This window comes from Anopheles merus, chromosome 2L (genome assembly GCF_017562075.2).
Source record: "Anopheles merus strain MAF chromosome 2L, AmerM5.1, whole genome shotgun sequence".
NCBI lineage: Eukaryota > Metazoa > Arthropoda > Insecta > Diptera > Culicidae > Anopheles > Anopheles merus.
The window spans coordinates 37,741,228-37,755,013 of record NC_054083.1 but is presented as its reverse complement, the minus strand read 5'-3'; the positions used below and the strand labels follow the sequence as shown (position 1 = coordinate 37,755,013).

At 41.8% G+C, this 13,786-nt stretch overlaps 1 protein-coding gene across 9 annotated transcripts in view; it reads right to left on the bottom strand.

Moving 5' to 3' along the window:
• Nucleotides 1-13,786, bottom strand: part of LOC121593283 (potassium voltage-gated channel subfamily KQT member 1-like) — a 159,396-nt gene that overhangs the window by 18,234 nt on the left and 127,376 nt on the right. For all 9 annotated transcript variants that reach the window (XM_041915525.1, XM_041915526.1, XM_041915518.1 and 6 more), the window contains 4 exons: nucleotides 2,022-2,118; nucleotides 1,742-1,936; nucleotides 1,480-1,631; nucleotides 1,218-1,408 (listed from right to left, as the gene is read on the bottom strand). In XM_041915525.1, the coding sequence (XP_041771459.1) occupies nucleotides 1,218-1,408; nucleotides 1,480-1,631; nucleotides 1,742-1,936; nucleotides 2,022-2,118 (635 nt within the window). The remainder of the gene's footprint in view (nucleotides 1-1,217; nucleotides 1,409-1,479; nucleotides 1,632-1,741; nucleotides 1,937-2,021; nucleotides 2,119-13,786) is intronic.

Here is a 13,786-nt window from a genome sequence, read left to right as displayed (position 1 = left end):
CGTACGTTCGTAGTGGGGATTTACACTAGAGCCACATTTTGCATTCTTAAGGTGCGGTATGGTTTTTGTTTTGTTATTCTCACCGGCAGCTGGTCGGTTTTTTGTTTGTTTTTATTTTATGGGTTTGCATCCGGAAGGGATGCGCAAGCCTACACGCAAGTCTGTATGCGAGATCCTCGTCGAGTGGAGTACTCAGCAAAGCAAAAGTTTTCTAAATCTGACACTGACACAAGCGGAGTCGGTTCGCAACGAGGTTGGATTGTTTGTATTATTTTTTTGATAAGAAGAAAGAGAGAGAGAGAGAAAAGAGAAACAAATTTGATTAGAGGCGCTAAGAAGGAGATTGAAAGGATAGCTGTGGACGGTCGATCTACGTTCCATTAACGCACCGAAACCCTATCCAAGTTCCAAGCGCAGATTTTCATAACGAAATCAAGGAATAGCAAATGAAAAAAGACTGTTTGTTTAGTTGTTTCTTATTGTGCTATTGTTCAATAAAATTAAGACAATCAAATAAAGTGTAAAAGATAAAAAAATAAATAAAACACGAAACTGTAAATATTATGTTTTGTGGACTAAACATAAACGAGTAAAAAAAAAGAAGTTGCAATGGTGTTCAAGAAAACATGACAGAGAAAATGAATATAAAAAACAGAAAAATAAATTTGTTTTAGCTGTGTTTGTTTACAGTTTGATTTTTGTTATTTTAATTTAATTAATATTATTTTTTAAAGTTCTGTTTAACGCTCCACCCAAACCATCCGTACGCTTTATCACCGTCGTTAATATCCCTCACGGGATAATAATTTGGCGGATGAGACAGCATGAGACTGTGTGTGAGTGTGCAAAATGTATGTACAAGTGACGATCAGATGTGAAATGCAACACTAGCAAAACATTCGTTTATAGCGCAAAAAGCGACGAACACTGTGCTCGCTGCTGCAGCATCATCACACAGAGAGCATGAATGAGACAGAGCGAGAAAAAGGGATATGAAAAAACACGGTGTCTATACTGTTGCTGTTTAATTTGCTATTGTTTGTTTGTTTGATCATTGTTTAGACAGTACGAGTAGCTTGCACAGATCAACCAGTTTTGCAAGCTCTGTTTTTGGCTGTTTAGGCGGCAAGTAACGACGACGACACACACACACGCGCGCGCGTATGTGATTTGTGGAGGGAAAGAAGCGAAAGGAAAGGAACACGCAAGCCACTTACTTGAACTTTCCGTGATGGTTTTCGGGCTGCCGGGCTCGATCTCGATCTCGGTATCGATACACACGGAGGCGAGCTCCTCGATGCCGACCGGTTCCAGGTGCTCGGCATCGATGTTAGGGACGACGATCACCACATCGCCCCGGTCCGATGGCTGGCCGGTGCTGTTGCCGACGTACTGCGGCGGTATCGAGCTAGAGAAACGGGGAAAGCAAAATGATTATTTATCGTGAAAAGCGGGGATAATCAACATCCTCCCCCGTACCTCAGCGTGACGCGCTTCTTAATCCTGTGCCCCAAATCGGAGAAGCCGCGCTGCATTGGTGGACGTTTCTGCTGCAACGGTTGCTCCTCGAACGTTTTCGCAATCGGTGAATTCGGTTCCGAAAATTGTTTATCTACTAAAATAGGCTTTGGCTGCTTGGCGTTGTGTGTGTGTGGGGGGGGAGAGAAAGCAATACAGAGATAGGAAGGGCGTCAGTACACTCGAACTGGCGGGCAGGCAACATGCAAAGCACAACACTTACTTTCAACGAACCACTAGAACTAGTTGTCACAGATGTGATTACAGCCGATGCACCACCGCCTTTCGGTGGCAATGATGGAAGGTTTGGATTGTTGGAATGTGATGTGTCAGGATGTAGTGGAAGTGATAAAAGACGCATCCGATCCTGCATGTATAAATCTATAAATGAATCTACCTTTGTCTCTATGTCGTCAACCTGCATGGTGTAGAGCAAGGGCGAAACGAAATAAAAGCTCATTACAAAAAAGGAACGAAATGCTTTTACGCTCTGTTTAACTCACTTGTCTTTCAATTTTCACTACACGCGAAGCTAAACTAATTTTCGATGCATACACATCTTTTGATTTCGATCCTTGCTTGCCAAGAATTTGGTCTAACCTGAAGGGGCGGTTTGGAGCGGGGGACGATCGTAGTTCGCGAGTGGAATGGAAATGGGGAAAAGAAATAACGTTAGATTCCGTTTACGGTTGAGTGGTAGCGTTGAGAGAGTGGCACCGACAAGGCACAGCCCCCCGGGACATTTATTAGTGAGTGGCTGTGTGTGGGTGTATGTGCATCGATTGATGCAGTTTGATGCATACGAAGAACGGGTTTTGCTTACAATCGACACATAAACACATGGCAGCAGTAGCAAATGTAACGCTTGACAAAGCAAACTCGAAACACACAAAAGGAATGCAAACAAATTACCAACTTGAAAGTACGAGAGCGACGTTACTGCACATAGAGCGGTTGCTCGGTGACGTTTGAAGCTGAAAGTTTCGCTCAGTTTCAAACGCACAAGCACAACAGCACTAGACAAGAGCGCGCATAGAGATAAGGGTTCGTGATGCAATCCAATCTGCATATCGTCTGATTCGAAAAACGGGCGAATACGTTTGCATATATTCCCAAGCGGGGTAGCGCGATGTAAGAATGGAAGGTATCGATTGAAATTGAACGGTTGGTTGGTATGCAGTCAATCGAAAAAGGGTGAAAAAACGTAAGCAACGGTACGGTTGCATTCATATCGCTGTACGGGGAATATAATGATCCCGTACCCGTCGTTGCAGCCGTCACCGGCGGTGTCTAGCGTGATAGAGATGAAGTTTTTCGGTTACTTCAATCGGGCAAAATGCATCGAGAATACACTGAATAAAACATTAGTGTCACTTCAAAAAAGAAAAAAAATGGGAAAAAATGAACGATCGAGCGAGCGAATAGACGACGAACCCTTTTCCCAGTGCAGCGCGCGCTACCGTGGCTGACCGAGTTTGGCTTTATTTTAACATGATTGATTTTGGTGGAAATTTACTTTTATCACGAAAGCTTCCATCCCATTATGAAGCCGTTTTGGAGGTAAATATGAACGCTACTAGTTTGTTGATTTGTTTTGTGTTGTATATGAAGGGAGAGAGAGAGAGATAAAGACACAAAACAATCGAAAAACAATTTCACACTGCAGTGAATGACGCTTCGTGCCGCAGTATTGCAAATTGGTAGCTGTATTTTTTCCGAAGCAAAAGTTTGCTTCCATAGCGTGGAGGTTCTTTGTTTGCCGCTTTTCGTGTTTCGAGTTTCCTGTTCCATGTACAAAGCGTTGCCCTAGGTTAACATGTTATTTTCTATTTTGCTAAAGGTTATTTACGGACAGGACAATGAGCAGACACAAAAGGAAAGAAAAAGTCATAGGTTCAAATTGAGGGAAGGTGGAAAAAAAACAAACGAGAACAGACAAAGGATGCAGAAGCTTTAACAATCGGGGAAGTTATTTGACACGAGAAGCATTATTATGGCAAGCGACTAAATAGGCGTGAGTGAGTAATAAATGAGGCCTGTACGGGCCAAATGTGAGGCATAATAGTTTTGCAAAACATGCACCAGATAGATACACATAAATACACATTGCATGAACTTGGAAGCTAAAGCAAGCGGAAACTAAAAAGGCGTGCAACGAACATTGCACAGGTGGTAATCGAAGAAGCGATTAAAAGCACACTAAATCAAGCACCAAAAAAGAGCAAATAAATAATAAGCAGAAAAATAGAAAATATAAAATGCGACACAAAAGTGTGTTTTTAGCGTTAAGCAAAAGTGATATTTTTAATCAAGCACGAGGTTTAATGTTTGCTTTCAGTTTTTTTCATTTACCAATGAGAACGTGGTACATACAAGTACGTGTTTATGTGTTTTTTACATCTTTTTTCCCTTCATTTTAACTTTGGCATTTGAGGGCATTTTGGCGAGAAAAAGAAGAAGAAGCAGTCCCCGCTCCCCAATTGAAAAGCGACTAGCGAAAGCTATATAATCACGGTGCGCCGGCAAACATTACAACTCTAGCACAACTACTTCGATGAAAGCTGTCATAACATGGCATTTATGGTATGAATGGCAGGGAGCAAGCAAGTTTTCTAAAAAGCGTTGCTCGTTGCGTGGTAGGGAGAGCGAGTGAGAGAGAGATAGAGAGAGAGGGAGAGAGAAAAAATATGAATCAGGAAATGAAGCGGCGCTTTGTTGACCGGTGACGGCAAGTAACCTCAACGAATGAGGTTAAACCTTTGGTCCCTTCATGTTCACCACCGTTTCCGCGGGTGGAAAGTAGGACCCCGCACGAAATAGAAATAGGTCATAATGGGTGTTTTTCTTTTTAGTGCGCCACAGCACTGCTTTCAAAAGCGACAAAATGTGGTTTTATTTCTAAGCGTGTATTATCAGCATAAAATGGCCCCTGGGGGAGGGTTTATTTAAAGTTTTTCAAACACGGTATTTACGCTAACTTTAATTAAATCGCATTGCGGACAAGGTAGCAAGGGCAATTTGGTACGCCTCGTGCTAGCAAAAAGGTAGCCTAATTTAGTGTTGGGTTGAAAGTTTTGCTTCCAGGCATGCTATAAGCGTTGCCGGAAAGCTGATGGAAGCTACTCTTCACTTACAAGAAGAAGCGTACGAGTTTCCGGGATACAATTCGCTTAGCAAAAGGCGGAAATGGTGCTGTTACAATGCCGGCACAAACGACAGCCCCTTAAAACCTGACCACATCAAAAGCAACCCAATCTTTGTGATGTTTTATCGCACGACGAAGCTACACATTAATCCGATTAGATTTCAGTTTGTCATCGCCTCGGTGCAAACTTTTGCCACGTTCATGCTCTGCCGGCTGGTATTGATTGTGGTGATTTGTTTAGAAATGTCATCCCATTACTGGGTGAATCGTAACTTGAGAGCCAGACAGGGGGAGAGTTTATTGTGCGACCGGCAGCACGCTAACGGCACAAAGACGGCGTGCATTGTTGCCACTCGGTAAGCCTACTAAATACATCATGCGTGGGTAATGGGTCGTGTAATTGGTGACAGTTGCACTTCATTCTAGGATCGAGCGGGAAAACGGTACTACAATGTACATGAAAGCCATGAAGTGGGGACAGCACTTTCCGAGTCCGACTTGCTACTTTCGAACACATTGACTATGCAAGGCAAAACTACACAACAGCAACATGCACACGGCTGGGGTGTGGTGGGTGTTTTTCTTCTCACACTGCACTCGAGCACTCGATGGAGAATGGAAATGGTTGGTATTTGTTCTGCTAGTCGATAGGCAAGGATGATAAGCGGATGAAAGGAACAGGGAGAGCAGTTTTCTACAGCTTAAAGGCGGGTGAAGTCGGGAACTGTTCTAGGTTTTTTCAAATGTACAGCATGACTAAATATGCTTTTACACGAACGTGAATTTAGATCGATTTAAAGTATTCATGTTCATTAATATTTTCAAATTAATTGTTCATCGACAGTTTGATTCCACAATTAATTCAAATTTTCTTTAAACAATCTTGACTTCGTGCTTTTTGTTATTGCAGTTTATTGCACTTATTTTAGTTGACATTATTGCAGCCGATGTAAGTATTTTAGTATATTTTAAACTATTTTTATGCTTAAAATAAAAAAAATCAACTGTAAGGCTACTTAAAATTTCATTAAAAACACATATAAACTTTTTTTCAAAAATCTTTTAAAAAGCATAGCAAGAAATATACATGTACAATAAAAGATTCAAACGGTTTAAGCAGGGAGGAGCATAATAAATTTGAAAAATCAATGAAGATTGATTCGCAGGCTTTAAACACTGCCCAAGTTTGAACTAAGAATTGAACACGTTTGTTTGTGATAAAACTTGATAATTAAATACCAAAAACGATATCATCAAACAATATTGATAAAAAAAAACAAATAATTTAATGAAAAAAACACATTTAAAAAACAAATTTAATATGAAAAAATAACAAATTAAACTCAATAATATGATCAGATATCACATTTAATGAATAATTTTAAATCGATCTAAATTGCTATTTCTAAGCATTTTTATTAGGACAAAATCTGTACAAAAGTACACGTGTACCTAGGTCTTCCGAAGGGCCGACCCAAGATAAACCTATATGAGTTTGATGTACCAGTGCAGATGGCTTGTTGATGAAAACATCCACATATTCGCAAGTGCTGTACTCCAAGTGCCCTAATCTTTCCGAAATAACCCTCATACGGTACAGATATTACCATGGCCATGAATTGAGAGCCCGAAGACAGGTACGGGCTACCGTACCGCCACTTCACGAGGAGTGTTTTATTTCCTGCTCCACCGACCGGGCGTGTCGGAACATTTTTTTACTCTGTGAGCCTTAGACTCACTGGCCCAAAATTGAAGCCGAGAACTTTACGCTTCGCGCAGGAAATAAAACACGAAAGTGTACGCGCGTAAAGCAATGATGTTGATTTACTTGTAGCGCTGCGCTGCGAACAGCGTCGCGACAGCGTAAGGGTGTTATTGTTATTCTTGCAGAGGGGGCCGCACACACGATAAGCGTGTCGAAGAAAACAGGCAATCTACCATCGAGTACGAGAGCTTCATAAAACGGGCCTGCCCCATACGATACGGATCACCAGCGAGACTGGAACGGCGAGCGCGCTCTTGAGCCTCTGTGTGTGTGTACGCGCGCGCGCTTGTTTAAGGGTGTGCGTAGGTGTGTTTAGGCTGTGTTTATTTACAAAGTGTTATTAGATGGTGCAGGAGGAGCAGTGATACGGGTAGGATGATTGCCTATTGTGTGACTTTGTGTGTGTGTGTTTTTGGGGGGGGCTTGATGGAGGATCTGGAATGGGTGTCCTTTACATGAGGGTAAACGGTTTTTTTTGTTTGATTCTATTCTTTATACTGCTGCTGCTGTTGTTGCTCCCCATTTACTTGTTTGCACTACTAGCGCTGTTTTGTTTGATGTTCTACTGAGGCACGGCTGTAACTATGGCTTAACATAACTCGCGCTGGCTATTTGTATGTATATGTACAGGTAAGATGGAACGGAACGATGTTTTTTGTAATGAACGCCCGTTCACTGAGCGCTATCGATCAGCAAGTGCAAGGGCTTTGCGGGCATACACCTTTCTACGCCAACAACTCTACTCGGTATATCCGATTCCGGGCGGAAGTAAAACAAAACCGAACGCACAAACTGTACAAACATTGGCGAAAAGTCGAATCAACAGGCAGAGCTTACAAACGTCATTGATGGATTTTTGTTGTTGTTATTGTAATTATTATTATTCGTTTGCTTTATGATTAAATATTGGCTTTGAGGGATGATATAACAGCAGGCTGGTAACATTTATTTTCGAGTTGAATAAATATGAAAATTAATTAAACACTCATTAGGTACATTTACGCCAAACTGCTGAATAAACCCGGAAGCTTTCTTGTACGATAATTGGCACAGTAAAACTGGAGTATTACGTATATGAAATATTCTTATAAAATAAATACCAAAACAATACACTTTACAATGATTACACCGAGAATGAAGACAAAAAAAAGAACATCAAACAACATGTTGTTGTGTTTTAGTTTTGGTCAACAGTTTATTTCGCTCACGAGCGCATTTAAAGGAAGTTCGGTTGAGGCGGATTGAGCAGGATTTTATGAGCAGTTGGGTTTAAACATTTTACACAACTTGTAGATAAAAATGGATAAAATGAACGACAACCGGTGCTACACACACTGTACTGGTATTTTGAAAAGAAAACAATTAATAAAAACAATACGTCTTTCGAATGCAACAAAAATACATCAATGACATTCAAAACTATTCGCTGTAAGGGGTGGTTTTTGGTTTTTGACAAAATAATAATCATACATTTCAATATACTTTTCTGTAAATGAATCAAACAAAAAACAAAATTGTAAACAAACGAGACGCACACACCACGTTATGGTTGTAAAACTATTCTAAATAAAAGTACAACAGGGCTTTTGGCTGAGCGGAACAATACCATAGATTCAAATCGCAAAGTAAAGCAAATGAGCATACACATTCAAACGCTGCTGATTACGCATATAATAAGGTAACTGATTTATAACGCATTGGTTTGGTTTTTGGATTTGATAGCAACATTTTTGAAAAGGGGAACCAAAAATGGCGATAAACAAAAAATACGGACGGCTATAATTTTGTACAAAACATACGACAAATCAGTTCGAATTAGCTGTAAACACGCAATCTCGAAACAACGAAATAACTGCCTAAGAGGGGTAGTAACGCATTTGGAATCGGTTCGGAAGGTTGAACATAAAAAAACACGCACACACACACATACAGACAAAGAATCAACATAAGAAATAACTGAGCATTAATCCTCCAATGGTCCAAACTGTTTTGCTTTTGCTATTGTTTTGCAATAAAAATAATTCGAAATATGTGAACAAATAAAGAGGAAACATAAAAAAATTCAGCCCAATATTTATACTTTTAGTTGCCGTTCATTGAGGCAGGAAGAATCATTGAGCAAAAATTATAAGAAAGTTACATAAGAAACATTATTTTAAATCAGCCATTCATAGGGATGCTGAGAAAAGGGTAATGCGTATTGAAAAAGAGCCGTAAGAGGCGTTAAAACGATGCAAACGTGCTCATTCGCCACCGTATGACAGGATTCCACGCGAGCAGTGAAGAATACAATTTGATGGCATTTGTTTTTTCGTTTTTTGTTTTGGGTACAAAATAAAGCACGTAGCTTGGAAGCTCTTCTGGAAAAGTTTTGCATTCGGCTTGGGTACGATCTTTGCATCAGATCGTAGACCGATCGTACACAGCGAGAGGGCACAGAAGCAAACGAAACGGAAACAATCTATTGCAGCCATTGGATGCTCGATAGGTCAATCGAAGGCAAAACATGAAAAAAGTAATGAAGTATAAGTAACGAAGAGCGGAAGATAGAGCGAGAGAAAGAGAGCTGAATAGAAAGATATAAAATTGGGAACCAGAAGAAAGTAAACGCGAAAACTTTGGGCAGTATACAACCGTTCGAGAGCAAAAGTAACGGAAAAGAAAAGTGAAAGAAAAAGAAACCGCTTTAAATACACGACCAAATGAGAAATGGATCAATGGAAAAGAAGAGAAGAAAAGAAGAGAAAAAAACGGAAGTACAAAAAACAGTGTATAGCAATGCGGAATAGAAAAAGGAGGAAGGAGTGCTCTCACCTAAACTGTAGGTTCCTGACGCGGGTCAGCAGATCCGCATGTCCCGAAGTGTACTGTTCCATAACATCTTTCACATCGTACGGTTTCTGTGCCTCGCGGAATTTTTTACGTGCCACGAAATACTTTAGCTATTTGGAAGGAGGAGGAGGAGCCGCCATGACGCAGGGGTGGAAAGGGTGGTCGAGGGTTCGATTGGGAAACGGTGTGAAAATGTGTCTCGGTGTGATGGAGTGATTGGAAGGGGAAGGTCCATGTACACATTCGTGAAAATATTCGTGAGATGGAACGGTACAGTGTGCGGACGGGGGGGTTGTGCATGTACGCAAACAAGTGTGGTAAGTTAGGTTTTGATGGTGGCGGTTTTTCGTACAACCCCAAAAGGTATGCAATTTTTGTGTAGTGTAGCACGGTGTACATATTTGTTATGTTGTGTGTGTGGTGGGTTTTTATCAATTATGCAAACAATTTAATTACATATCGAACACATGTTTTGTACACCGAGAGGGGATGGGGGGACAGAGAGAGTTTGGCGGTGTAGCCGCGAGATGTAAACCACATTTTATACGCGATGCGATAGCATATATCGGGTTTAGTACAGAGACAAACAAAAAAGTAAGAGACGAGAGTGAGAGAGATACAGAGACAGAGAGAGAGAGTAATAGTGACAGTGTGATAGTGAGTGAATGGGAGAAAGAGAAAATAGAAGAAAGAGTGTTATGAGTAATCTAGTATGCCGTATAGTACACGAATAGTATTGATAGAGTGCAAGCACGGTGAATTTTAGTACAGCTGGTTGGCGGTTTGTCGACAAATAGTCGACATACGCTGTTTACATCGATTGCGGCAGCTCATGACGATGACGATGCATGACGGTTTGGTTTATTTAGTACAGCAGTTTTATGAATGCATTTCTTCGAATTACATTTGGCACCGAAACAATCAATCCAAAGAAAAATGACCTCGATTCTAATTCGTTAGGTTGGATTTTTGAATGAGTCTTTTTCCAGCAAAACACTTCAGTTTAAATTGTACACTAACTCATACAACATAGCAAACTCTCAAGAAGGTGGCTTCAATATCAATTAAAATATGCAAAAAGTAAAACAAGTACTTTTTTTGTATTTATTAATCAAATTTTATAGTTTATCATATTTGTTGTACACATCATATAATCATCAATTAGTATTTAGCACACGTAATTGTACTAATAAAGACTCCAATTTTTTATCGTAGTAAATTTATCAAAAACACAAGCTTCAACTGCTTGAGCTTTCAACAATGCTTTCCGGAGCTATTTAATCTATAATGAATTTACATCCAAATCAAGTATTTCATCCTAAGTGTACATCAGATGTTCAAAGACAAACAAATAGTCCATTCCGTGCTACGTTTCCTTCCTGCTGTAGAGCCAACTTTCACGTACTACGCTCTAAGTGAAACGGCACTCTCCCTCTCTTCACACAAAACCAAACCCAATTTTGGCTAACGTACCCCATTGCAATCAGAAATACAATCACTGACCACTATGGCTAATCGTTTCCCCTGGTTTCACGCTGCTCACAGCACGCCCGTCCGTCCATTTGCAGTGCACAGTACACTGGACGGCAATACATCTTCCCACCGACCATCCCGCCACAAACCGCACAGCCACTGCAAAGTTTACTCGGAGAGTTTTGTGTAATTTGTATTTACAGCACTGTTTGTGCTCACAAAACCCGGAGAAGTCCCACAACCTTCCGGCAAGTTAGCAGGTAATGAAAGTAATAAGCAAGCGGAACGCTTTCGCCCTTTCCATTGAGCGGCATTCTACCCCTGCGGGGGATGTGTCCGGTTTGTCTTTGGACAAAACATGTCTATCGTCCCGGGTGCGTGCACGGTATGGAAGATGTTTTTCAAACTTCCCCCCGGAGCTGGGTACCGAACGCACCAATAGCAGAAAGGAGGAAGCCAGCCAACTCGGTTCCGCCTTGGCTCTGGCAGCTCGGCTTTGCGATGATTTATACGTCAGCAGGCAAATATTTGCACGGTATAATTCGCTTTTGCACACTTGCTTCCCGCTAGCAGGGAAAGCGATTCGATTGGAGTGTGTTTTACTCCGGGTGGGGCGAAAATGTTAAGACACCGCTGCCATCCCCAAGAGTTTGTGTGGCTGTGCTTATCTTTACACCGCGCTAGAAGTGCTATAAAAGTTGCTGCCGCTATATTTGCTGTGAAGCCTTCGCACGATTTCGCTCCTTCAGCCCACCGGGTGAAGCGTTGGCGTTCTTTCGTACGAAGAAGTTCAGCCTCTGCATTCCCGGTGCGAGCTGCAGCGTAGTGAAAGCTTTCCACGCTTTCCCTTGCGTATTGCGTTTCCAACTAGTTGGTCAATAATTCAGCGATGCTTTGCGTTGCGGGCCGGGGCTCACGGTTTTTAAGTTTCATTTCCTGCTCGACGGGGTTAAGCTGAATCGGCGCTCGGCTCGGACTAGCGTAGTCCTGGTGGGAAGTGCAGGAGCATTTTATATATTTTTTTATTTCCAGTCGTTTCATTCGCTCTTAGCGCACCACAGCTCCACCGCTCACAAGGACAGCAAAACTGAAGCACACGGTGAAGCGGAAACGGAAGTGAATACAAAAAAAAAACAGTCAGCCCCTTCCCTTCATTTCACCATAGTTGACCCGCAGCGTAGTGTGGCAAAGTGGTGACCGGGGCGCTTATTTGTTATGCGCATCAAAGTATCCGGTCTGGAGTCTATGAATAATTTACCGCCACCAGGAAGAACCGTCCGGGGTTTTCGGTTTGGTTTTAGTCCAGCACCAACATCGTTGGCCTTCCGGTAGCGGGAAAGTGGTACGATAAGAGGGTAGGTAGAAACAGAGCTTGGAAAGTAGTTTTGCCAAGATTTTTGGTATGTAGTTAACCCAACGGGGATGATAGTTGGGGCAAATCTTTTTGCAAATCATTTGCCACCATCTCCAACGCAGGTCCCTCCACATAAATGGTTATGAATCCATGCATTTACTGCTCGATTCGGGAGTCATCTTTCTGCAGCACAGACACTTTCCGTACCATGCCATTGTGCAGTAGTAGGCACGTTTCGTGAGCTTCCGCCTCGGGTCCAGTTTGGCCGAAAAGGGGGGAGGAAATTAATTCAATTGTACAGTACAGCTCCAAATCGGACAGTTTAAGGGGTCGAGAGAGCCTGCGTTCCGAAACTCGTGTTTGCACTTTGCACCACTACCGGTGGAGCGGGATAATAGGAAGTTTGTTTAATTTAAACACAGCACGCGGGCAGTGAGGTCGGTTCAAAGTTGTACCGTGCCGTTCGTTTGCTGCCGGTGGCGGTGAGCTGGCGGTGGTTGTACTGTGGGTGTTAAAATTGTAATTTACACTCCCCGTGGATTAATTCTTGCACACTGCACCTGAGCCGCTTTGTGGAGTGGTTTGTGGCTTTGCGTCACTTCGAGCGCGTGCTTCGGTGCTGCCTGGCGGTTGTGGCCAACTTTGGTTTAAGAAGTTTAGTTGCAGAGGTGAGTGAATGCTATTAAATATGAATTCATTTTGTTTTGATTTTAATGCAAGAGAGAAGCGACCGATTTTGGGAAATCATATATGAAGCCAAAGTAAAACCAACCCTTGACGGTAGCTTTGTTATAATTCTAAAGATGGTGTTTATTGAGTTTTTTCCGAACCCTTGTAAATAGTATGGACGAAAGGAAACCATAAAGAATGGGAAAACATAAATCCATGGTACGGAATAGTAAGGAAGACGCTGTCTCGCTGTGCGATGAAACATAACGGGGTGGCCACTACCGTACGAGAGTCGGGACACGTTTTAGACAGAACGAGGGGTTAGATGGTTAGATATGTTGCATGTGTTGCAGCTGGACTGAGTCGGGTTGAGATGCTACTGCGAAGAGATAGAAATCAGTGATGATACAAAACAAACACACACTTACACACAGACATTTAAATGGAACTAAAATGTACATAGCCAAACAGATAGAGAGAGAGAGAGTTATAGAATAAAACACACGTTTACAGTAAGCTTAACCAAAACACGAATCACATCGATATAGTAGTACGACACAACAACGATAGCATCCACACGGTGAATCGAGCAGCTAGCACACTAACACACACTGAAACACTCATACACTGCTAGGAAGGATGAAACTGTGTGGTTTTGTTCACTGTGGCGAAGGAGGGTTGCATTTAAATAATCGATGCCGATGATACATTGAATGCGGTGAATCAATTCTGATGGCGCATGGAAAACATTGTTTGCATGGTAGTGAAGGATGGAAGTCAATAAAATAAAATGCAAAAAAGTGGTACATCGAAAGTACTAAACCAAACAGAACATTAATCTCAACGGACAGAACTTATGTTTACGATTTTTGATCCAATCTTTCGGTGTTTGGTCATTGGCAGGAAACAGAATTAAGCATCGCCATACGCCATAACAACACGTGTTCGATTTGATAATGAACATTGATTACCGGGTTTTGCACTGCTGGTCACTACAGAGCGATCATAAAACGTGCCCAAATCCCGATCG